The sequence below is a fragment of the Ambystoma mexicanum genome, chromosome 8 (genome assembly GCF_040938575.1).
Source record: "Ambystoma mexicanum isolate Mex_15411 chromosome 8, UKY_AmexF1_1, whole genome shotgun sequence".
In the NCBI taxonomy this organism is placed as follows: domain Eukaryota; kingdom Metazoa; phylum Chordata; class Amphibia; order Caudata; family Ambystomatidae; genus Ambystoma; species Ambystoma mexicanum.
Window position 1 is genome coordinate 1,035,310,729 of NC_090929.1, and position 26,602 is coordinate 1,035,337,330.

Consider the following 26,602-nt stretch of genomic DNA (forward strand, 5'->3'; position numbering starts at 1 on the left):
CTGTGCTCTTGCTCCTTTCATTTAAGTTATTCACTCCGAACATGTATGTTTAAAAAAAAAAAAAAGGAAAACGTGTGAGCTATGTTTCCCAAGTCCAGCTTCCAGAGAGAGAACGGGATTCCGGATCAGTCTGCCCTCTAGTGGTGGATGGGATGCAGCACAGGAGAAAGAAATCGCACAGACCTCTGTCAGAATAGCAGCGGAGTAAGTGCTTTGCAGACCCAGGGCTGCACGTGTCATTGTTAGGGTGTGTATTACCCTGTCTTTTCGCACAAGAGCTGGTGATGTCTCCAGGCTCGGACTGGCCTACAGGGCAATGCTCGGAGTGCAGGTCCAACATGCAAGTGTGGAAAAGTTTTTGGGGACAAATTAGGCCAGTTTTTTGGCCAATGTAATGTCATTTGTACACTGCCTTTATACCATTGGTTTGGCTTCAAAGCGCTGTAGTTGAATGCCCTCGGTGGACTGAAGTCCAAGTTGTGGGAAAAATTGATCGGAGGAGTTTACAATGCATGTGTGCATTTTAGCCAATGTGAAGTTGGGCAGAGGTGGCCAGGTCCCTACTAGCTACCCTTATGGAGCTGGCAAGTGGATGGATGCTCTGAAGTCCACAGGATGGTATGTGAGAGTAGTAGACTCATTATGTGTCCAGCTAGGCTGAATTTATATGATGGGGGATAGCTGCATTCTAATGGCAGAGGTGTTCTGTGGTGTGCCATTGAAAGTGGCGTATGATTGCAGATGCGTGCGGGAGGGTGTCCTTGCCTTCGGCTATCTTCCATAAGCATGGTGTGTGATATGTACCCATGTGTTCTGGCTGGCTGCTTGGTTTCATCAATGTGGCATGGATTTACTCATGTGGTCTGATGGAGATGAGATTATTCTCACCGCCATTTGGTGATTAAATGGAAGTTTTTTGCTGCCCCAGCTTAGCTGAAAAGTGGTCGACTAACCCGAGAAGGGCAGGGTTCATCAGGGTGCTGGGGGACTAGCCATGTCTTGATGGTCTTTCGGAAGGCTAAGTGATCCTCTGTGCTTCAGATGCTAAGGGGAATTGAGTTCCAGATAGTGGGGGCTTGGACGGAGACAGAGGATCCCCTATTCTAGCTGATTTGAAGGGTGGGATTACAAGGAGGATTGCAGTGGCTGAATGCAGGTTTCTGTTTGGTTGGTAACAGGTGAGATTCTGTTGAAGGTATTCTGGGCTTGTCTTGTGGAGGGCACGGTGGGTGATGTACATGGCTTCAAAATTGTCCCGTCGTGTGATTGGGAGCCAGTGGAGGATACAGAGGGCTGGAGTGATGTGGCCTCTGGGGCTGAGGGCAAGGAGGAGCCTAGCTGCAGAGTTCTGGACCCTTTGTAGCTTCTGCGTTGATAAGCACGGGTGTCCAGGTAGAGGGAGTTGGCTTGGAGAGGTAAGGAAATATGCGTCTGAGAGTAGGGAGGTGTAGGTACCAAGACTTAGACACAGTGTTAATGTGGTGTGAGAGTGTCAGGTCAGTGTCCATGGTGCATTCACGGTTTTGTACTGCAATGGATGCAGCGGGTCAAGGGGGCATAGGGAACATGGCCAAGGGGTGGGTTTGGGGGAAGAGAGCTGTCTTCCCACAGATCATGATTTCTGTTTTTCCTGCATTGAGGACGAGTTGGTTGGCCGTCATGCAATGATTGATGTCTGTGAAGCGGGATGTGAGGTCAGGGTGGGGGGTGGAGTCCGACTTTGGGATCTTAAAGATGATTTGGGTGTCATCTGCGTAGTTGTATCATGTGAGGTTACGGGATCAAATAAGGGCATGTAGAGGTTGAAGAGAAGAGGTGATAGGGCGAGAGGTGGGTGATTTGGTATCTGTTGGTGAGGAATGAAGCAGTCCACCTTAGTGCTGTGCCCCTTATGCTGAGAGAGTGGAATCTGTCAGAGAATGCTGTGGTCACTGGTGTCGAAGGCTGCCGAGAGGGCAACGAGTATGAGTCCGGCACAGCCCTCTGTGTCTGCAGTGCTTTTGAGGTGATTCCAGATGGAGACTTGGGATGATTCAGTTTCACAGAGGGGTCTGAAGCCAGACTGAGTGGGGTCGAGAAGGTGATTGGATTTAGTGAAAAGGCAAAGCTGGGAGTAGGCGTTCGGTCAGTGAGTTTGGCAGGTGTTAGAAATGGGCCTGTAGTTGGCTGGAAGGAGGGGGTCAACTGAGCATTTTTTGAGGAGGGGTTTGATGTGTGATGTTTTGAATGCTGCTGGGAATATGCCTGATGCGAGGGAGGAGTTAAGGATGGATCTTGTGATGCCGCCGGCACAGGATGTGGTAAAGATTTCTTTGAGGAGGGTGGTAGAGCATGGTTCTATTGGGGATCTGGACAGACGGCTGCTGGCAAGTAGCTTAAGGAATTCGGGTCTAGAGATGGGTGAGAAAGAGGAGAAGATAGTGAGGGAGGGGTAGAGGGGTCATGTGTAGAATGGTTATGCAGTGGTGTAGGTGATCGGGGTGGGAGTGATGCTAGTTAGGTGCCGATGATGCAGCCTCTTTCTAGCACTGTGTTGTAGAAATGGTCCGAGAGGGCATCACAGAGTGTTTGGGGGAGGCGCAAATGGGGGAGTGGGTAGGGGGCCATGAATTCTGAGATGATCTTGTGGAGTTCCTTGTGACTGTTACTGACGTTAGAGATTCTAATCAGAGATTCTCTTCCTGTAAAAAGATTTTTTTGGCCTTTCGGATTTCGGCTTTGTAGACATGAGTCTGATGGGCGTACGCTGTTCTGTTATGAGGAGATGGGTCGGCCTGCCTTCTGCGTTCAAGGGAGTGGCTGAGTGTTTTGAGGGAAGGGGTGAACAATCTAGTTGAGGACCCTGTCTATTGGTGGTTGATCTTGAGGGGGTGAGAAGTAGGAGGGTGTTGGAGGGCCGTAGATCGAAGTGACTGATAGATGGTAGACCTCCCTCTACTGGTAGGTTAGGAAGGGAGGCGAGCAGGGAGTCAGCCAAGTCAGGGTTTCTATGACCTTGTTCCATGGCGGCACTCGAGTGGATGATCCAGATGGGTGCCAGGAGCGAGAATGGAATGGCTGCATGGTCCGTCCATATAAGAGGTCATGTGAGAAGCATGGAGATAAGGTTAGTGGAGCTGAAAATTGCATCTAGAGTATGTCCTGCCGTGTGAGTGGCACCTGTTCCCTGCTGACTCATGTTGAGGGCTTCCAGGTTGTCCAGGAGTGATCGTGTCATGGGTTGTCTGAGACATTGAACCGTATGTTAAGATCTCCTAGCAAGGTGAGGGAGGGGTGGGAGACCAGGATAGCTGTTAAGGAGTCAATTGGGATATTGATGAAGTGTCTGTTGTAGCTGGGGATGGGGGGGAGGTCTGTGGATGAGTAGGAAGCTGTGGGTAAGCGAGGGGTTGATGAGAAATGTCACTAGGAGGAATTTGCAGTCTGTTTTGCAGGCTTGTGCCTCAGAGTGTGAGATGGATAAGTGAGATTCATAGAGGATGGCGATCCTGCTTGCTCTGCTAGTTCCGTTATAAGTGATGGGGGGAATCGGAAGTCGTCGGAGAACCAGGTTTCTGTGATGAAAAGGATGTCTGTGCTTTCAGAGGAAATTAGTTTGTGTATGTTGTCTGGTTTTGGCAGTGGTCAATTTAAGAAGTTACTTCACTGTTTAGATAGTAGTTTTGACCAGCATTGCTGAAAGAAGCATTCTTTAAAATGCATAATTACAATGTATTTACCAAAAAACTCCTCGTTGGGTCTTAATGAAGCAGTTGGTCACGAAAGGAACAATTAACATTTCAGACTGTGGGACACATTTTTGTTGGTGCCCGAGCCTATTTTATGCCCCAGTCCAGCGATGTTTGTCTTCGTTCTGTTTCTTGTTTAGGTGAATTTCTGAACGTGTTCTTGTTTTCTCTACAGTTAGTTACGTCAACAGCAACCTTTGACTCACCAGATGTTTTTGTATTGCAACTATCAGCCCGAGCCCACATATTCAATGGTGAGGGATCAAGGGATTAATAATCCAAAACATTTGGAAAGCCATAGGTTCTATATGTGAGTTAGCATAGAGTGCCGCTCAGGCCTAAGCCTCTCCTTGTTTTGTTTTTTGGCTGCATGCTTTTCAGCTCCAGGGCTCGGTGTCACCAGGTTTTAGTGATGGCTTGTTGATCCACTCTTGTTTTCTGTTAGTTAAGGAGACTTTCAGCACTCCGACTGGATCACTCCCTGTTGGGGCTGGGATAGAGGCCTTTGTGTCTGCCTGTTTTGGCTCTATGCCTGGGTGCCATTCTGCATGGGCTCTGGGTTAGTTTGTTTTTCAGCTATAGTGCAGTCTCTCCATGTTTTGGTTCTGGGTCAAAGTGCTTTAAGGCACTAAGCCTGGGCATCTTGTTGTATGGGATTCTTGATATGATGCTTTTTAGTGCTAGGAGTTGGTTGGACTATGGACTAGAGTGCTGTTCATTTGTGGATTTGTGTCTCTCCTTGTTTGGCTCTAGGTCAGTGAGCTTTCCGGCTCTAGGGCTGGGTGTTCTCCAGTTTTGGTTGTGGCTTATTGATCATTTCGATTTTAGGGTTTATTGTAACACTGTTTTGGTTCTTGTTTGGAGTCCTCTCAGCACTAGGAGTGGGCCTATCTCTGTTTGGGGTTTATTAGTGGCCCTTTTAGGGCTTGCCGCCGGTCTTCCTGTTTTTGCTCATGTCAGAGTGAGTGCTTTTGTGCACTAGTGCTGTTTATCCTGCTTTGGTTTGTGGCTTACTGAGCATTTCAGTTGTAGGGCTCATTGCTTTTCTGTTTTGATTCTGGTTTCTGGAACCTTTCAGCTTTTAGGTTGGTACTCTCCTTGTCTGGGCTTTATCAGCGTACCTTTCAGGAATAAGGCTGCCTGTATTCCTGTTTTAGCTGTGGGTTAGACCCCTTTTCAGCCAGGCTTTAAGCCTTAGAGTTGTATGTATCTCCCTGAAAAGACATTTCTTACTAGTGTTTTTGCCCAAGTGCTGGATGTTCTTCTATTTTTGGTGTGGCTTATTGAGTTTTTCTGATCTAGGACTGAGTGTCCTTGTTTTGGTGAATGTTTCTCTTTATCGGTGAGAAACACAGTGATTTGATTGTTTACTGTGCTTCTCCTTGGAGACCAGGTAAACTGAGGGCTTCTATTCAGCAATGTCAGCGTCACTTCTTTGGGGCTGGGCGTTTCAGGGTTTGCATTCAAAGGTTAAATGCATCCACGTAGAAATGTGTCCGCATTATGTTTCAGAGTTAGGTCGCTCCGCCAGGGCAGAGCACTTGAGTGTTTGGCTAATGATCGATGGAACGAGTTTCCCTATTTGGCGAGGAAAGTTATTGGGGTTTTTTTCTTGGCTTTAAGATGCCCCGTTTCTCTATCCGCGCAAGCCATATTTTTTTCTTAGGGTTAGAGTACCTCACTGCTGGGGCTGTGTGCCTCAGGGCTTTTATCCCATGGTTAGATTGCCTTACATTTCGGGTCGTTTGCCCCACTGTTTAGTCTCGAGGTTGGTACGCCTTGCATATGGTTCAGTGGTCTTTATTCTTTCAGTTGAGGATTAGGGTGCCTCGCCGACCCAGGGATAGAGTGCCCAATGTTTTGCCTTCTGGTGTGGGGCCTTGCCTCTGAGGCAGCTGGGCTCTATTGAAAGATGTGGGCTGTTGTGATCGTTTGAAACTATATAGCGACACGGCACACTACAGCTAGTGTGATATTTAATGAAGCAATGCGGTTTGGGTCTATTTCACTTAAAACATTTGACCTAATCACATTTGATCGAATTTATTTGACCTTTTTTTGGTCTAAAATGCAGGGCGGAGAGCCCCGCATCCCCTGCCCTCCCCCACTCCCCCTCAACCTAATCTATACCCTTACCCACCCCCATGTATATATTTATTTAAATGTGACAGAAAAATGTCAAAGAAATGTAATCAAATGTTTTAGGTCAAATGTCTTTAGGTCAATTATGCTGAAGCCCAAACATACGTTGTACAAAGCAGTAATAAGTCTCCCCACCTAACACAATTTGCTTGAAAATGTTCTACATAACAATAAGTGCTATAAACAGTTTATTTCATGAATACAATTCTCATGCGAATAATGTGTGTCCATACCCACAAAGTTTAGTTCTGCACAACTACTTTCAAACCGAATTTTAACCAAATAATAAGCAATACATATTGGAATTTGGCCCAAATCTGTAACTCAAAATGTTCCAAAATATACGCAGTAGCTGTTAGATAACCCAGACCTTGGGACTTTTTTTATTTTTACTCTGCCCTCGGTAACCATCATAAATAAGCTGCCTCACTGCTCGCAACTGTCCTGAACAAAAATGAGAGGAGGAGCGGGGGGGGGGGGGCGGTGGGTGTGAAGCATAGCGGTTAGTGCTGCTAAGTAACGTGTGCTGGGAGTCACACTGGGCACCTTCTCGAGGTGACCAGCATAGCAAGCACACGCGTGTTAGTATCTCACCAGAAATTGTATGTGTTGCCCGCGTCTTGCACATAGCTACAGTAGGAGCATTAATCCATTCTGCTGTCAACCTATCCCCTTCCGCTGAGACCAGGAGGCTGGATATCTACCATGCCCCCCTTTGGCCCACTGTTCCACTGTTCACCCCAATTCAGAGGATAGTTCCACAAGGCAATACTAATCCTAGGATGTGTGCCATCCAAAATCTTAGCAAAGCAAAGTCTTTGGCTGCTCCAGGAGGGGTCTATTGATATGGGCAGGGCAGGGTGCTCACCTCTGCCGCTGTATGCCCGTTGCTGTTCACTGTTAATGATTCCTTAAGCTTCACACTCTGCTCTCACAGGAGGGCATTTTGACAGGCTCTTTCTGTAGATCAAGTCTCCCATTGGTGCCCCAGCCTAACCGTCAGGGCAGATTGCCTTCATCTTCTTCAATTTGAGAGGGCTTAAGCTCTCTCAAGCCACTGTATACAACCCAAGAGACAAATCCTGCTGCGCCCCTGTAGTGTTGGTTCCACTAAAATTCCCACGTTGAAGCTGAGCACAGATAACGCCATGTAAAGTCATCCACGAGCATGCCCCTAATTAGTCAGGCATAGCTGTTTGGTTTGGGTCTGGGAGGCAAGAGGAAGATGGCGGGTGGGGGGCGGAGGGGGTGGTGGGCTGGGGGGTGTCGCAGAGCGCGCTTTGACTGACTCATCCGGCCGCAATGAATCAAGGGCCAACGAATGAAGCTTTGAAAGCCTCTGTTTGTTTCCAGCCTGAAAATGTCTCCGGGGCCTCAGCCATTGCTAAACCGTTTCACCACACAGCATCCATCATGTTGTCACAGTTGTTCTCTTTTGTGCGGGAGTGCCTCGTGGGGGGAGCAAGGGGAAAGCGCAAACAGATTGTCACTAAATAAAAATGAAGGTTTCTTTCAAACTATGCCAGTGACATGGCCTGGGGGCCTTTCGACAAAGAATCTGGGCATAGCGATGCCCGGAGAGGTCAGGCTGACGTGGATGGGAGAGTCAGTCGCTGGCAATGGGCCTTCTGTTGTTTTGACCTTGATGCTGGTGGAGTCCTTAACACACATCCTTGGGCCACATAACTGACCTGGAGGACCTGCTGCAGCACTTGACTGAAGTGACCCCTAATCTCAAGTACCTAAGCCTGCTGGGGAACCAGGCCTGCCCCAACGAGCTGGTCAGCCTGGACAAGGACGAAGATGACTACCAGAGATACAGGTGGGTGGCCTTGACACGCGCTCCTCCCGTGCCGTGTTTACTCGTGTGATGCCAGTCTCCCCCCAGAGTCCATGAGTTCCTATGAGCAACATTCTAAAAATTAAATAAATAAATATGTATGTGAGAAAACCTACCCCACCGGTAGTCAGCATATAACTGGTGGTCAGTCATAATGTAGAAAGCAATAATGTAGAAAGTCAAAATGTCTAAAAAAATTTTTAGAAAACAATAATGTCGAAAAACAATAATGTCGAATTTTTTCTACATTTTTTCGAATTTTTCAAAAACAAAAAATATATATATATATAATTCAAATGTGTTGAGTATGAGGGGTGAGAGGGTAGTGGAGGGGTGGGGGGGTGGCCAGGGGGTGTTGGGTGAGGGGAGTTGGGGGGGGGGGACCCACCTAGTAAATGATACTCGTATTGTTTATTTATTTATTGATAGTGCTAATTGACATTTGTTTTTCAACATTTTTTTTTCTAAAAATGGACTCTTTACATTATATGTATAGGTTTTCGACATTATTGTTTTCTACATTTTTTTTCTACATTTTTGTAAGTCGACATTTTTTTTTCTACATTATGACTATTAACCAGCATAACTCAATGTACGCCTGTGGAGACCCCAAACCAAGAATGCCTCTGAATGAATGCAGTGTCTTTCCCTTTGTGCAGCTCCCTGTTGTGCATTTACACAACTTAGTAATTCCTCATTGGATCTCCATTTTTGTGGTTGTGCCCTGTGAATCACTTTTGGGGTCCCGGCAGTAAGTTCAGGATTCCACATTGATTTCGTATGAGTGATAACTCATTCTGAAGAATAGGTAAAGCCTTTTAATAGGCTTGACCATTGTGTGATCCATTTTCTTTCATTGGTGCTCATGTATATTAAGTTGTCTTTTTTATTTTTACTCTGCACGCTTAACATTTTTTGGTCATTTTCTTCTAAATGGGGGGATGGGGAGGACCTGCTCTTACCTGCTTTTCTTTTTCATCCGTTAAAATGTACTCCTCCTTAACCCCTTTTCTGAGTAACATGCACAATGAAAGAAAAATGAACAGATAAGAAAGACTTGCCACCACCAGTTAGACATCCAGGGACCGCGCAGTGATGCCTTTGGATACTTTTATGAACACCCCCAGTCATGTCAGGTTTCCGAGTGTTGCTAAAGTGTACAGCTGGCACAACTGGAGCTAGAACACTTATCGGTGAGTGTAGTTCATTGATTACAGCTGGAAGAGTGGTGTTTATTGATGAGCCAGAGCTGTGGATTAGGGTTCAATTTGCGGATGGTCAAGGGCAGGACTTCTTGAGATGTCCTGGACGGAATTGAAAGATTTCGACTTCCCTGCCTTGCTCTACAGTCGCGCGGAACATCATTGTCTGATAGGAGCAGAACACAGAGTGCGGGCGGTTTACCAGGAATAGACATGTCCTTAAAGGCTGGCCATGTACACCCACCGAGTAGCTGAGCTATGGGGGCATGGCAAAGCTATATGATGGGGGGGTAGTGGAAGCTACTGGCAACACAACATGTTACTTTAGCAAGTGAAGGCTTAAGTAACGGGAGCCTGTTAAGGGTTAAAAAGCAAGGATGGCTCTTTCGGTTAAAAGTATGGGGTGTAGTTTGAACAGGTCACCCAAGTAACACCACCCAATAGAGACTGTGGCATGGATCCTTGCCCATCCTGCAGGGTAAGAGGAATAGGAAGGACACCATCTCATTTCAGAATGTTGCCTCTGAAAAGAATTATTTTAGCATTGGATTTAAAAGGGAAGGTAGAATATAGTGCCTTGAATGAGATAAGCAGATGGATTCCTATATTCTATCCTTTGAGGATATATGATATCATGTTTAAGTATGGGTAAGCAAAGATAGTAGTGTGATACATGTTTAAGGGCAGTGCAGGCTGCAATACTTCAACCAGCAACTGCAGTGCTCAGCGCTGCAACAGTGTACTCAAAGCGCTTTAGTGTTCAAAGAGGCTCCTAGAGGCCTATATTAGCTTTGTAGTGGAAAGCACCTCTATATAACAATGGAGTTTTAGTAGTAATGTCTCAGAAACACAGAGAAGTGTGTTTTTGAGTTAGCATTCATTCATTCATGAAACCATATAGCATAGCAATGCACTAAGAAACTTAACCATATCATACATGCATTAATGCTTACATAAGTTGGATAGCCATTATTAGTCGGCCGTGGAACCAGGTTCACTCCATTTTATATTTAGAAAGATGTACAGCAACTCGCTTGGAAGCACCTTGTGACGGCGAGGCCCTGAGGAGGGGAAATCAGTGAGAAATCCTCTCAGAGCTGTTACTGATAATTCGCCTTCGGCATTCTACTAATAAAAAGGCACAAGTGTCGGGCGGCTCCAACCAATATTGTTTACCGTTATCCTCATGAGAATAGGAGGTACTTTGAATCCGGAAGCTGGGGGATTAGTCTGACTGTGGAGCTTTTGGTAAAAGGGGAAATTCCAAGTGAGACACATTAAAAATAGACTTCTAACCCACAGAACCCTCCTGGGATGGGAGTTGTGGGCTCTGAGATGCACCTACATGCCATGGTTACATGTATTCTTTGCAGTGCATTTTAAATGTTGATGTTGAGTTTGCTTGACTGACCAGTGTGCGTTTCAGGCCCTGTGGCATTGTGCTTTGCTTCAAATATTTTAGATGCACAAGTTGATTTATTGAGTTATGCATCTTGGTTTGTTTTAGAAGTAATAGAAATGGTTTGAGAACCTTTAGAAGTGTTGTACTCTTCTCTAGAGAACAGATGGAAAGAGGGCTTTAGTATTCAGAAGGTATGGTAGCAAAAGCACAGATCAGCTCCGGACTGGGCTGGGAAGACTTCCCTCTTGCAGCTAGTCCTGTGGCCGATTGCTCCTTCTGTTCGAGGCAGAAAAACGCTAGCCTTCTTATCTGAGCTGAACTGAGATAGCTGGGGACAGAGTTTGTACCTGGCTGGGGTATCGTTAACACAATACATGACACTGTACAAAGGACTATGTAACCTGGGGCGTCCATTAGAGGACTGGAGTGAGGCCCAGATGAGGACAATTCACTAGCATGGTATAGCCTACTTATGGGGCACACATGGGACAGAGAGCAGTGTCACCAACTGGTTAAGCAGTAAGGAAGACTGCAGCCCAGTTTAACGCCTTCAAGTTGAGGAAGCAACCACATTGCTATGACTAGATGCAGGGGTGTTGCTAGGTCTGGAAATGATCAGGGGCTACGCTAATGTCGGGACTGTCAGGGCTCAGGGCTAGCTAGATTTTTGGTTGTAACCCCTGAGCTTCTATCCGGGGCTACAACCAAAAGACCCAGGGCTATAGCCCACTTAGCCCCCCCTAGCAATGCCTCTGACTAGATGTCAAGAAAAAGAATATTTCACTTCATGCTGGATTTCTCCTGCTTTTAATAGGTGTTGTTTTTAACCAATCTAATGGTCCTCAATTTTAGAGGTGTCAAGGCTGGAGCGATGTGGATGATGCATGGCAAGGGTCCTCTACACAAAAGGGGGGAAAACAAGCAAAAATAAACTATACGTAAAAGATGCTTTGAAAAAAGCACAACGTGCTATTTCCTATTCAATAGACATGTAAATATGTATTTGAAACTTGGATCGGGGAACAGTCAATTCTCTCGGATATCCAATTTGGTTTTCGCCTGGGAGTGGGCACAATAGAATAGGGCCTCAATCCCTACATCTTAGTGGCCAACTCAGTTTTTTGTCAGGGCCAGTCAGTATATCTGACTTTTATGGACCTAAGCACGGCCTTTGATAAAGTGAACAGAGCAAAGCTCTGGGCTGTGCTTAGGTCTTTAGGGTGCCCTGGGGAGATTCTGCGGGTATTGGTCAATCTTCATACCGATAATGAGTCTTGTGTACGTAGTGGGCCAGGTGGGCACAGTACGGCCTGCTTTCGGGTGGGGTGTGGTGTAAGGCAGGGCTGTGTTTTGGCCCCCATTTGTTTCTGCCTCTATATTAATGGCCTCTCACGGGACCTTATTGACATATTGGCCGACTTTCTGGTATTGGGGGGAAGGGGCTTCCCAGTATTGGCCTATGCAGACGACACAGTCCTACTAGCAAGAACACCTAGGGCCTAACAGGTCCTGATTAACGCCTACTCATTTATGAATAATTTGGGCCTAAAAATCAATACAAAGAAGTCAGCAGTAATGGCCTGTGTAGGAAGAAAATGTCCAGTGCCCATGAAACCTATGCTTTGTGTAGGGGAAATGATACCTAGAGTCAAGGTGTTTGACTATCTTGGAATACGTTTCTCAGAGGCCTTAAATGGCAGGGACCATGTGGCTAAGCAATCTGTAAAGATGAGCAAACAGATAGCCGGCATCTTCAGATTTATGTCAAAATGTAGGGCTCAGCCCCTAGATGTGATCATGAAGATCTATGGTGCACAAACCGTGGCAACCACTATGTATGGTGCAGCCATTTGGGGCTTTCAGAATGTGGCTGAAATCCAGGGTAAAGAGAGCACATTTTTAAAAAATCTGCTGGGGCTCCCGACCAGTGCCTCTGGAATAGCTATCCACAGAGAACTGGGGGCAGAGTTTTGGGAGGACCAGTGGGCGATGGCACCTCTTTTTTTCTGGGTTCGGTTGTGGGCCAACAAACATGCCTCCCCTTGCCATTTTTTTATTCGTACAGTGTTGGGCAGACCTGGTTGGAACAAAAATCCCTTGGCTAGCTTATGTTTCGGGAAATTTGGGGGAGGCTAATCTAAGTGCCCTCTTCCCACCTGCCTCTCTAATAACTAAGCGAGAGGGGGTAGCTTGTAAAGCTACACTGGGAGAAATTGTAGTAAGGAAAAGAACTCTTTTAAAGAGTATGGCCAGAAATCTGGCCAACTTCACTCTAGCATCAGCAGGCTCACCGGAATTCAACCTTATCTGACATGAAGTCCTTACAAAAAAGATAGGTGGTTGATTGCGAGGGCACGTTTCGATTCTCTTCGGCTGCAGGGAAACACTTATAATTGGAAAGGTTTTCCTAATCATGCGGGCTGCCCAGTTTGTGGCTACCCGCGCGAGGACCTTCCGCATTTGTTGTTTTTGTGCACAGGGTATGTTGGTATACGCAGAATGACTTTGGTTCCTGCCCTTAAGAAAACAGCGATCCGCTCGTATAGGGCTGCACTTGTGTTTCTCTTGAGTGCCGATACAGTCTTTAGGTCCTGGGCTCTTTTGATCTTCTTAAAAAGAGCAATGTATTTTAGAAAGAGTTTATTAAAACTGCAAGGCGGTGGTACCTAGTGCCATGAATTATATAACACTTTGTATAATGGGTTAACTTTTTGAGTTCTGTTTCCTGCCTGATTTTCATTTTTTAATTTTAATCTGGCCACCCAACATGTAATTAAGTGACAGTCAATTTTTAATTGTTCTTTGTCTAATGTAATGTCCACTGACTTTTTATCTTTTATATATTCCTAATTTTGATATGTGCACAACAGTACTTTTGTCGTTTAATGGATTTTTTTTGTATTTCCGAATAAACTTGTTTGATTGATTGAATATGTATTTATTAAAAGAACATTACAGGGTTAACAATGTATTTGTGGGACAAAAATGCTTACACAACTTTTTAACAATGAGTGAGAGGATGTGGATATAAGATCCGATGAAGCAGTGGGGTAGAAACATGAGCCAGGGATAAGGATAGCAGTGCATGATATATGAACGGGATACTGGAGGAAGTGCTCCATTTTAGGATGAAGTGGTGAGGGATAAATGCTGTGAGGTTGTTGTAGAGAGGAAGGGGAGAGGACAACAGGGACACGTGGTGGCATAGAATGCTATGGAAGTGGTTCTTCAGAAAGAAGTAGAGCTAGGAGGTTGGATTTAAATAGAGATAGAGTGCTAGTAGTGCAGGGAGGGAGTCAGATGGGCTGATAGGTAGGGCAGGACAAGTCTGTGCATAGCTTAGATTAGAATGACTTTATACTTTGCCCTCTGTCTCATAGATAATTAGCCTAACTGACGATGGGTTGTGGAGAAGTGGGTGATGCAGGGAAGGTTGAGATGTGCACGGACAGCAAGGTTATAGAATTTGTTGAGAGGTAAAAAAAGCATAGTTGGAAGGCCATAGAGTATTTAGATCTAGTACTAAAGAGGAGTTTAGATGCTTAGCCGTGTTGAAAGGAATATGTTGTTTTATTGTTCTGATGTTGAGGAGATTAAGTCTAGCTGCAGTGGCAGATTTGGAGATGAAGAGCAAGAAGTTGTGAGATGGGTCGAAGACGACACCAAGGTTGCGAGCAGAATAAGAGTAGGGAAGGTAGTCATGAGAGATGAATGCAAGAGGGCGAGAGGAAGAGATGGGCTATCTGGATGGGAAGTAGAGAACTTCAGTATTAATGGAATTGAGCACGAGTGAGTGAGATGCCATCCAGTATTTCATGGTGGAGAGACAGTTAGACATTTTTGACCATAGCTTGTCATATAAGGAGAGAAAGGAGAAGAGGATCTGAGTGTCATCAGCAAAGAGTTGATAGGAGAAGCCATAGGAGGAGATTAAGGTGCCAAGAGCAGAGTTACAGATAATGAAGAGAAGTTGACACAGAGTTTACCCTTTGGGAACACCAACAGTAAGGGGGGCGGCTGAGTGTGGCGGTAAGGCTGTTCCAGGACACCGGGAAGTGTCTGGGGGCAAGATATGAAGCAAACCAAGTGTGGGCCTTCTCCCTGATGCTTAAGAGAGATTATGTTGAGAGAAGGTCAGAATGGTTGACGGTATCGAAGGCAGCATAGAGGTCAAGAAGAACGAGAATCGATGAACAGTTAGTATGACCAGCGGTAGATATATAGTTGTAGAAATTGAAGAGAGCTGACTCTGTAGCATTCAGAGATCGAAACCAGATTGAAGAGGATGTTAGAGGTTGTGTGTGTCAAGGACAGTAGCCTACTTGTAGGATGATGGCTAAGTGGCCCGTAAAAACAGGAGTTGGAGAGGGAAATAAGATATAGAGCAACACTGGTAGCTGTTAGTCTCACTATGCGTGAGGATGGAGGATTGATGGGTGCGTATGAAGTGTTAACCCAGAGGAGAAAGACAAGAATCTCATCAGGTTTAGTTGGGACAAAGGAAGACATTGTTGCAGGAGAGGAGGGCAGAGGTGGTGGAGAAAAGGGAGCAGGTGGGGGGATAGAAGGTAATTTGCAAGGGTATTTTGAACGTTGGAATTTTCTTTTTAACTCTTTATTACATTTTCAACAATAAAGACATTATAAAGGATACAGTATTTGGGCCATTACAACTTCAATTCAATGAAAATATATATTGTCTATTTTATCACCTAAAAGTTGCAATCAACAATATATCAAAATAAACTAGAAAGTCTATCAACATCCCAATCTAGATTACAGTAACCAGAAATTACACACAACACAAACCAACAGACAAAACACAAGATGAAACGCACAACCCTGTGACAAACCCCCCTCACACCCAACATAAATATACATAATTCATAAGTAAGCACTCTGACTAATATTCACCCGTATAGTTCATTGAAAGGCCCGCACAATTCCCTATAAATGTCCTCCCTAAGATTGATTTTTCAAAATTTGAGAGTATTTGCATATTCAGTAACCAGCCTCCCACCAACGACTCTTTCCTGGAAGGGCCTTGTTAAACCAACACAAAGACTCACAATCAACATCATATCCACTTTTTGGTGACTGTAAAATCACTGCTGGCGGGTTCTGTGGGAACACAATGTTCCAGTTTGTATCACGTCTGTCCAGTACATCCTTCCAAAAATCTACCACCCTGACACAGTCTCACACCATATGTAGCAATGAACCTTTCTCTCTCGGACATCCTCAACATTGATCACTAGCAATCAATCCCAAGGTGTTCATTCGCACAGGGGTCCAGTAAAGGCGGTCTAATATTCTTTGATGGATATAGTGTAAATTTAGATCTGTCTTTGCCATAACAGGAACTTTCCAAAGACCCTCCCACTCTTTCTCAGAAATATTCCTACCTATCTCCTCAGACCAAGTCTGTCTTAGTTTCTCCCATGAATCCAGTCAATGACCTTTCAATGGCATAAGCTTAAGGAAATCTGACACTTTTTGCAAATTTGCACCCAAAAAATTGCAAATCTCCGGCTTCTGCAACATCTGTGCATTCAACATCTGATGTCTTTCAGACATCAAGTTCTTCATAACCCTATATCTTCTAATCTCCCTCTTGTTCAGTCCATACTTCTCTACCAGACCTGTAAAGGATACAATTCCCCCTTCTTTCCTGATATCCCCAATTGTCAAAATACCTTTGTTAACCCAACTGCGCCAATTCAACTTTTTATTATCAACCTGTAACCCTGGATTATAGCAAATTGATGTGTCTTCATACACGAACAGACCCTGCCCGCTACTCAATATCCAAGATGTTAATGCATCCTTTGTAGCAACACTTGGCTGTAAGTTTGCTACCTCTCTAGGCATTTTCACAAATGAATATAGGCTCTCTACCTGATATGGTGCCAACTTCCCCTTTTCTATTTGCGCCCACAATGGCACGGAACTCCCTTCCTCTCCAAAATAACAGACAGATTTTTTAAACAAAAAAAGGCCCTACAGTAGTTCTGAAGTATAGGATAACCAAATCCCCCCTCCTGAACACTGCGGACCATAATATAGTGTATCATCTTTGGCCTCTTCCCCGTACCCCATAAGAACTCCTCAAATATTTTATCTATACGTCTAAGAGCCTTTTTAGGAAACCGCAAAGGGAAGGACTGTATAATATACAATAACTTTGTCAGTAGCATCATTTTTATTACATTCACCTTCACCCAAACACTGAGCATAATACGTCCCCATCTTTGAATGTTCCTCTGAAGCACTTCTATTAATTTGCTCTCATTGTAATCAACAATTTTCCTCATATCATGGATAAGATTGTTACCTAAATATTTCACACTTGAATTTTCCCACTTACAATTCCAATCCATTCATTGGTTGCATACCGGGGTATCTTTGAATGGAAATGCCACCAGTTTACCCAAATTTATTTTATGACCCGACAGTAACCCCACCTCTTCAAACATGCCCTTCAACATACGACCTCCTTCTCCTGGATTTCTCAAGACAATCGTAACATCATCAGCATAAACAAGAACCTTAATTTCTCTGCGTCTCATACTCGGTGCCTGATATTGGCTAACAGGGGTTCTAACGCTAGGTTTGTAAAGGAACATTTTGGGCATGTTTGAAGCACAGTAGAGAGCTAGATCATTAGCTGAACGAGTATAGGAGATGGAGGAGGGTTTAGGAGGTGGGAGAATTAAGTTCAGAGATTCTTGGAGGTGCCTAGGTTGAGAGGATTGAGACCTAATGAGACAGATGGAAGTCATGTTTTCCAGAGTCAAGAGCAGTGTAGTAATTTTGAAGAGCAGTCGGGTAGAGTTGGACATCCGAAGAGTATCTAGATCTTTGCCAAGTGCAAAGGTATTTCCTCATTGTTGTTTTCAGGGTGCAGATGGTAAGTGTAATCCAAGGCCATGGTGGGGAGGGTTTCGGAGTGAATATATTAAGAGGGAAGTGAGAGGAGAAGGGAGCGTTAAGATAAGGGTTAAAGTTAGTGAAATCTTTAACAGTGGATGGAATGGTGAATTTTGCATTGGATGTAGGAGAGTGGTGGAGGTCAGAGAGGTAGATGGGGAAATTGGAAGAGGGGAAACCTGTGCTTGGTAATAGAAGTGGTAGATGGAGAGAGTGGGTGGAAGTAGGAGTGGACATCGAGGCAAAGAGGATGGAATGAACAGAGAAAGAAGAGTGATGGAGATATTGGAGGCAGAGATTTGAGATGAGAATACGGTCAAGGGAGTTATTATTTGAATGGGTGGGAAGAGAGGGGACATAAGAGAGTGAGTGATTAAGGAGAAGAGAGCTAAAGTTAGTGGATAGAGGAGGGGAGAGAGGGGAGGTTAAAGTCACAAGTGACAATGAGGGGATGTGATTATGAAGAGGAAGGGAGTCAATTAGTTTGGAGAGGTGGTCAATAAATTGACCAGTGGGACCAGGTGGCTGATAGAGAATATATACATCCCATAGGGAGCACTGATTGTGGAGATTGTGTTTTCGAAAGAGGGAGAACTAGTGGGACGTAGGGAAGTGGGAGAGATAGGGGGTTTGGAAGATGTAAACCGTCTTATACCACTGCACCTACAAGTTGGATGGGGAGAGTGGGTGAAGGTGTAGGCATGGTTGTGGAGTGCAGCAAGGGTTCTAGCGTCTGAGGGAGACATTCCGGTTTCTGTAAGGGTATAGAGGCCAAGTGAGGGAGAATGGGAAAGAAGGAAGTCCAAGGTAAAGGAAGTCTTGTTACAGATTGTGCATTCCAAAGAGCAATATAAAGAGAGTGAGATGTAGAAGCATACTGATGCATCTACGAGCTAGAGAAGCTCTGGGGGGAGATGGCGAGGAGAGGAAGTGTGATGGAAGGTAGAGTAGGAGGTTTTTGTGATTAGTGAGGGTAGATGAGTGAGAAGAGGGGTGGCATTGAGGAAAACAGATGATGGGAAGAGAGTTGAAATGCTTTTGCGCAAAAGACAAAAGCTCTTATCGGAAAAAAAGACTGTCATGTGCATGAGTATTTCTTCACTTTTTAACAAAGATTTGCCAAAAAACATAAGTGTTCTGAAATAGAGATGTTAGTAGGGTCTTAGCACCTTGTTTGTGAACATTGCTGAGGAGCATCATCAGGGCTAGCAAGGTGTACTCCTTTCTCATGGTGTTCTCAGGTTAGATATAATTCACAGGTAGTGGTAATGGTATTTAGGAATTCTGCAGAGATAATTTTGTGAAACGAATCAAGAATTGCTGTGTGATTCCAGGTATTAACAAGAATGTTAATCGATATCTGTCCCATAATAAGCTGAGCTCCTGTAGTAATCACCATTACGCTTTCCAAAACTTCATCATGTCTATTTGAATTTAAAAACCATTCCTCACTCAGTGTTTTTTTTTTACACAATACACTATCAGCACAACCTTAACAAGACCAGGGTTACTGGTTGAGGTGTACACCTGCGATAGTTGTGCTGTAGTACAGAGCAATATTTCATTTTCTCTCAGGCGTTGAGAGCTTGTCTGTGACTTTGAGGAACTGATCTTATAGTTGATTTCAGCTTGAAGATTTGGAGAAGATCGTGGAGTACGAGTCTTCAAGGAGTCATCAGCCACTACTCAGATGAAAGTCAACTAGTGGGAAGGGGCTATGGGGTCAAGCCGGCTCTTGAAATTAATGCTTGGGAATTGTAGGGCAGTGAGCCTAGGGTTGGGTACAATTGCCGGAGTCTGATGACTGGTGAAGAGTAAATATCGGAGGCGACTCCCGAGCTGCAAACTGGACCAGTGAGTCAAGTGTCGGAGATGCACACTCCATGAACACACAGATGGAAAAGACTCTGACCTCTAATGTGGTGAGGGTCTGCTGGTGTTTTTATCTTTATGCAGTTTTCATTTAATCTCCTTGTAATGTGCTACAATGCAGCATTATTGCCTCTATTTTCTACTTTAATTATTTTTTACTGTGGTTGTAATTTCTTGGTCTGACCAATTCTGCCAATTTTACACCTGGGGACTTGTTCTGTCGAGCTCAAGCTACTGATTGATCTTGGGTCGCGTCTCAGAAAAACCTCTTAAGCACACTGATGCTGAGATACCGCTGGCGTTTTCATCTTTATTTACTTTGCATTTGATTTCCTTCTACTATCCTGCGGCTCAGTGTGGCTGCCTCACTGCCACCTCTGTTTTCAATATACACACGCAACTGATGCTCTAAACGCACACTTTGGTAGGCCCTTCTGTGCCTGTCCATGTCGAGAATGGGTGTAGAGCATCGCACGGGGTCTATAGATCGCAACCGCCCAGGCATTGCGACTCTAGGAGGCCCTATAGACACTTCCTCCTCAGTAGTCTCCTTTTGCAAGATATTTCTTGGTACATCTTTCCAGCTCGCCTTGCACTATGTCCTTGGCAACCACAGCCAGTATCCTTAACCACTTATTGGCTGCACTTCTCAGCAGGCCTTGCTGCTTCAACTTACTGGAAAAAACGTCACTTAGTAAAGTAGCAACTTATCGTAGCCCTCTCAACTCATCAGCCTTTTCTAATCCCGCCCTTAATCATATCACTTATGTGGAATTCCTGTTTTGCTGATTAACGAAAATCGCCTGAACATTTTTGGATTATGGTGAACTGCCTGCTGGAGACCTAAAGGACTGCTCCCTCGGCTGCTTTTCAACCTGGCTTACTCTACTCTTTGCACAGACCACGCCAACTTCGTTGGAAGAGGCGTGGCCGTTGATTTCCTGACCCTTTGCAATTTCTCTGTATTCCTTGCCCTTGTGTGGCATGCTGCAACATTTTAACCTTCCACTCACAGATATTCCCTTCGACTAAACTCCTAGAAGTTATTGTTTTTCGGCCACTGTAGTGTCCTAAATCATCCTATTCAGACACTTTTTGGAAGGTTTGTCCCTGGCCTTTCCAACAATATTGTGCTACGTGACCTTCCACAGCTATTTTCCCTTCAGACTTTAAAGATGGAGTCAGTTTTCCAATTCTAAAAAATGTTCTCTTGATCTCTCTCTCTCTCTTTCTCCCCGGCCAACTTTCATCCTATTCCCTTCTTCCCTTTTGGTACAAAATTCTGGAATGAGTTGTCCACTCCCAAGTTTCATCCTTTCCTGATCAAAACTCTATACTTAAACAACACCAACAGGGCTTTCCTCCTCTACATGCTATAGAAGTCACTCTTCTTAGTGTCGCCAACTCTTTTAACTGCTCATCACTCTAAACTATCCTTGATTCTTATTCTCTTCGATCATTCTGAGGCCTTTGATACTGTTGACCACTCCACCCTTCTCACTACTCTGTCCTTGTTGGGCTTCTCCTGCTCTATTATGCTTTGGTTTCAGTCTTGCCTACCTGATCGTTCGTTCTCTATTTCCTTGTCTGGAAAATATTCTTCCTCGTTTCCTTTTCTATATGCTGCTCCTCAAGGGATGGTCCTTGGTCCTCTTCTTTTCTCTCTATACTTCTTTCAGTATTGTCTCTTTGTTTGTTCTATCGTCTCACTTCTATGCTGATGGCTCACAGATCTCAGTCTTCTTTTTGTCGTTGTCTGATTTTCTTCATGGTGCAATCTCTACCTGTCGTCTTGTAATACAATCCTTGGTGCATGCACACTTTCTCCACCTTAACGCATCTAAAACAGAGATCTTCTGCCTAGCTTCCTCCATTCCCCTGCCACTCCCTCCACCTTCCATCTCCTACATACAGAGGCCACTCTCAGTGGGTTTGCAATGCGAGACGTGCGCTGTAGGGGGTAATATAATACAAGAACCTGTGGGCCAGAGGCCTGATATCCTGATGCCAGTCAATCCCTTTAACCTCTGGTGCTGGTACAGCTCGCTTTAAAATTCTCAAGGCCCCTTTCCCCCTTAGAAAACCCACTCTCAAAACCCCACTCTCAAACTAAATGTCCTGTCTCACTTTCATCACATGTGTCTTTTCCCAGCCCTAACAAGCCGCTCATAATTGGTAACCATGTGCCAAATTATTTTCTGCAAAAGTATCATCCTCTACCCTATGCTATCTATCCTTATTGCAGTCATGGGTGATATGCGTAAGGCAGCCAATCTTGATGGTATCTCAGTATTGACACTAAAGGACCCATATGCTGCCTTTGCATATAATTTGAATATGTTCTTTCCCCATCTGCAATGGCAGGTGCAAAAACAATTGTTTGGGGGGGGTTGCCCAGACCTGTGCCCGTGGTTATGATTTATTCAAAACCTTCCAGCCATCACCTTTTGGTTTTGCCTTTTGGAACATGACATCCTTTTCACTCATCTTGGAACAATAGTCTAATGGGAACTTGCTTTGTGTTTGATGGCCTCCTTTTTGCATGGCTTATCAAGTATTTTCACTCAGTCATTTTGCTTTCCCCCCTTCTTCCTTTTGCCGTAGGTGTTCCCCAGGATTCGACTGTGTCTCCTCTTGCTTTTTGTACATTATGTTCAACCTTTGGGTGAACTGAGCTACACCATTTGTTTCTTATTTTACGTGTATTCTGATGACACCCAACATTTTATCCAGTTGGATGGAGTTGTAGGTTTAGCCGTTACCCACGTGATTGAATTTGATCAGTCTCCAACTGGTTGAACATAAATTCACTCAAAACCACCTGTGACAGGACAGAGATTCTGGTTGTTGCTTATTTGTCGCTGCTTTGGAGGCCTTCTTTTTGGCCATCCAACGGTAACCTCTGTAAAAACAATAACGAATTCTGTTTGGATCATTCTCTCGCTTTGCTCCCTCAGCAAATATTAACTTCCTGGTCTCACTCCTCTCTTATCTCAGCGGTTATGGCCATCATGCAATCCTTTCTAGAATATGATAATGATTTTTACCTTGGACTCCCTAACAGCAGTCTGCGCCAGGTACGCCTCATCCACCGTGCCGTGGGCAGACTGATTATCAAGAACCCTTGGCAATACCACTTCAAGCCCTGACTTCAATCCTTACACTGGTCAATTTTATAACCAGATCTTTCTTAAATTGCTGTGTATCACAGGTCACGGTTTATATATACAAGGTTCTTCCTGCCTTGTATCTATTTTGCGCCCTCACTGTCCTCTACATTTACCTTATAGTTTTGTTTTGCACGTCACTCTATCTATCCTAGCTGCTACAGAATCCATCTCTCTTCCCTTTCAACTGTGCTCCACCAGCAACCAATTAGACGACTGTGAAGGGCAGACTGTTCGATGTAGCCTCTGAATGAACACAGCTTTCTTTTTTCTTCATATGAGTTCAAGCACCAAGAAACCACACTGTGGTGGAAAGTGTGCTCTACACATGGGAATTGAAACAGAAAAACCGAAACAGGACACAGCCCTTGTGTTGTAAACTAATTAGTGAGATTCCTGGTTAGAAGGAAACCTTAGAGGAGCTGCCATCAGGTACTGGGCTCGTGAGGCAGCTTTCTCAGAGGAAAAAACATAGATCACAATTAGTTACAAAGATCCTGGATTTGCAGAAAAAAGATAAACATATTTTAACACTTCTATTTTTCTTCTGGGTTGTAATTAAGGCTCCTATTTTTAATGGTAATATTTATTCAACATTTCCACTTGTATTTATTCATATTCAGTTTTTGCACTTTTTATCAGTATTTATCCGCATTTATTTTTTCCTCCCTAAAGAAAATGAGTTCGAATTTTACAAACCTTGAGATAGATAACCTATATTTGTTAGGAAATAGGGTTGGCTATTTTATTTTGGAAGATCGTTCCCAAGAAGAAAAATACACAACGTTTATTTAGTAATTAAACACCACCTAAAAGTGGTTAACTAACACTGCCAAATTACAAATAGAAGAGTAAATAATTTTATTATCAAAACCTATATTTCCAATGTATTTGACACGTGATCTGTACATTTTATATAGCTTGACAAGCTAAGATAAGATGAACTAAGAAAATCATAGCCAAAATTAATTCTCAGTTGGATCCCATTTACTCAACGTTATTTTAATCTGAAAGCAAAATATTGCCAATGAAACAAATAAACGTACATTTGCTAAATGATATTTCCTAGCCCAGCGGCAGGTCAGCGGGTCGGCTGTCGCTGTGCTCCAGAATTTAGCCCAGGCACAACTCTGTTTTAAAGTGTAGTAGTCTATCTTTACAAAATAAATAATAACGTGCCTGGATGATGATAGAACTCCACTAATAACCTGCCAGGATGGTAACAGTGATCATGAACCAAAATATCAGACTTTAACATGTGGAGAGGGTCAGTGGGATTCACACAGAAAAGTGGTGAAAGGAATACGGACTCACCATCTTTATGCAAAGGGTTTACTGATAAGGTGGCGTGCAATGTTCCAATGTCAAGTGGCAGGCGCAAACCAGAAGTTCCCAGTCTTTTCATGGTGCCAACAAAAAACAAACGACAAAGTCTTCCTTCCTCAAGGAGGGTATCTCTTCCCCTCTTGGGCTTCCAATGAAAAGATTGACTGGTTCCATTGACTGCTGGAGTTCCAGGCTGCTGGCCTATGGCTTCCAGGCAGATAGGTGTTTTGGGGGCTTCCCAGCCTGTGCCTTCTAGGCCTTTTCCATGTCACATTCTTCCATAGAATGGCAGGAGCTGCCCTCTAAGCTGGGTGCAGTGTCGGCATTTGGGAGATGATCATGTGCGCCCTTGGGGTTGGGCACAAAAGCATGTCCTACTCTGCTCTTCCACATACTTCTCATCTCGCTATACTTTCATGGTCCCGCCCCCATGCTGGCTAGCCCTGAGGCTTCCCCACTGTTCTCCGCTGTAGTGGTGCTGCCACCTTCCTACTGCTGCCTCTTCACTCTTCCTTGAACCACGTGGTCCTCCAGTACCTCACTACGGTTGCTTTCTATGTTAGAGATCTCCCCGGCCCTGGATAGTCTGGCTCTATCACAATGTCTAAGTGTTTGGTCTCTTCCTCCTGATGGTATCCCTCCTCTTTCTGCCGCCATTGCTCTCTTCTCCGATGGTATCCCATCTTCTCACAATCATCCTCTCGTAACAACAAGTTGTCTTCTCTCAACCCTTAAAAACAACACTCTCCTCCTGGATCCTGACTCTCTTCCTTCTTCTCAAGACCCATCTCCAATACTGTATTTTTCTCCTCTCTCCTCTTTCGAATGACTTCCTCCGCCTTTCTCTCCCAGTCAGTAACTCTCTCATCCTTCTTCCAGATGGTATCCCCCTCCTTCCTCTCTACCAATATCTCATTCTCTTCTTTTTTTGGATTAATATCTCCCTCCTTCTCTCTAAAGTAATCTCTATCTTGCCTCTTCAGTAGGATGTCTCTCACTCTTCACCAGTGTCTATGCCCTTTCTCTGACAGGTAAATCCCTCGCTCTTGCAAAATATTTCTCTCTCTTTACCAAATTCTCCCCCTTTCTCTTTGAGGTGTTCTTTCTTTGTATGCAGAAGAACAGAACCTACCTTCTGCAGCAGACTCTTTCTACTACTCCCCTCACAAAGGCACAAATCTCCTCCTCCTACTGATATCCCTCCCTCCCTCCCTCCTCTCTCTCATTTTTCTTTTATAATCCCAATTGGGGCCTCCTCTTTCTTGGACTCCACTATCCTGTTCTCTACACTTGGGGTCTCTCAGGGTCTGCTGCTCCCCTGCTGCCAGCTCTCCTAAGGTATGACTCTGACTGGGCTGGATGCCTTTTATGAACCAGTCTCTCCTCCCCCAGGTGGTGCTTTCAGCAATGGTTTGAAATTGTGTAGTATGGGTGGGGTGTGCCTGTAATTGGTCCATGTGCTTGTGGTCATGTATTGTATTGTAATCGTCATTTATATAGCGCCATTTCCCCATTTGTATGGCCTCGATATGATTTGTGGTTGGAACGCCCTTGGGGACCGAAGTCCTGGTGTGGGAAAGTTCTAAGAGGAGGCTGAAGATGCTTGCGTGCGTTTGGCCAAGAATAGGACGGCTGGCTAGGCTCCAGAAACAACCCAAGATGTACATGCGAGTTTTGCGTGAGGTCACAATAGTGCGCTAGTGCAGGAGAATCGATGTGTATCCAGCTAGACTGAATTTTGTCAGAGGTTGTCAGTGTATTCTAATGGCAGAGAAATGTTGAGGCAAGTCTGGTGTTTCAGTGTGAACCCGTTATGTAACCAGCGAGACCGAATTGGACATAGTTATAGCTGCATTCTAGAGTGTGTGGATGGATAGCCGTGTCTGCTGTGGATGTCCACCGAAGTGGTGCCTTTGCCCATACCTTAAGCTCGGACGGAGCTCATCTTCGTTGTCACTGTGCCATTCGATCTTGTGTGGGGGACAGAAAGCCAACTATCCTCATGGACCTTTTGGGCACTATGGAAAGTCTACCCTACTAGTCTCCCGATGCAATAGGCTGGGTGAACATCGTAGAACAACTTGTCTGAGAGACACACAGGCTAGAATAGAAACTAGGGTAATGGGATTCTCTTCAATAGACTGGTTACCTTTGAATTCTGACTACGTATCGCCCATGTTCTACATACGCTAACCAAAGCAGTCTAATAAGCATGTTGTCAATGATATCTGCTTATAACCACTGTGAGATGAAATGGCAAAATTGAGCAGTTATAGGTGCAATGGAGTGTTACCAACATATGTCTTTGGGCATACTGGGCAGGCTAAGTAAGGTAGGCATACATGATTTAAGTGTACTGCACGTGTTAACCTGCATGTGCTTTCATCTAGTGGCCATGCTAGGCTACCTGCATATCTAGGTATAGCCCCCGTGGGTATTGTAAACCATCAGGTTCAGTTCCAAGGCTCTGGAGCAGTGGCAAGCTATACTTACCTATCTCTAAGCACAAAAGGTCAATCCTAATTGATCTTCAAACACATTTCCTAACCCCAAAATACATCTAAGTGCAACACATTTCCTATCCCCACAAAATTCATCCAAGTGCAACTCGTCTCCCACCCCCCAATTCCATCCAAGTTCAACCCATTTCTCACCCCCCCCAAATCCATCTAAAAGGGGAGCGGTGATATATGATCGTCTGTGGGAGTGGAAAGGGATGAGTTCATGATGGTGAGCTGCTGCAAACACTGCTGGCATCCGCTGTAGCCTGAAATGGTTGGTGTTTTGTTGGGTCTGGGCCAGTATCTGTGTGTGTGGAGCAATCTGAGGATAGTGTGGAAGAGGGATTCAGAAAGAGGAAGGAAAAAGGCAGTTTTTGAGGGCCTTTCTAATTGTAAGGTGGTTGTCAATGCGGCTGATGTGGAGACCGAGAGAGCTCCAGATGGTGGGAGCTTGGATGGAGAAGGAGGATCCACCCAGTCTGGTGCAGTTAT

General features: G+C 44.7%; 1 protein-coding gene across 1 annotated transcript in view; it reads left to right on the forward strand.

Annotated features, from left to right (window-relative positions):
- The window catches only part of LOC138473047 (leucine-rich melanocyte differentiation-associated protein-like), a 1,341,210-nt gene that overhangs the window by 99,612 nt on the left and 1,214,996 nt on the right, over positions 1-26,602 (forward strand). The window contains exon 3 of the mRNA XM_069611536.1: positions 7,558-7,692. Within this exon, the coding sequence (XP_069467637.1) occupies positions 7,558-7,692 (135 nt within the window). The remainder of the gene's footprint in view (positions 1-7,557; positions 7,693-26,602) is intronic.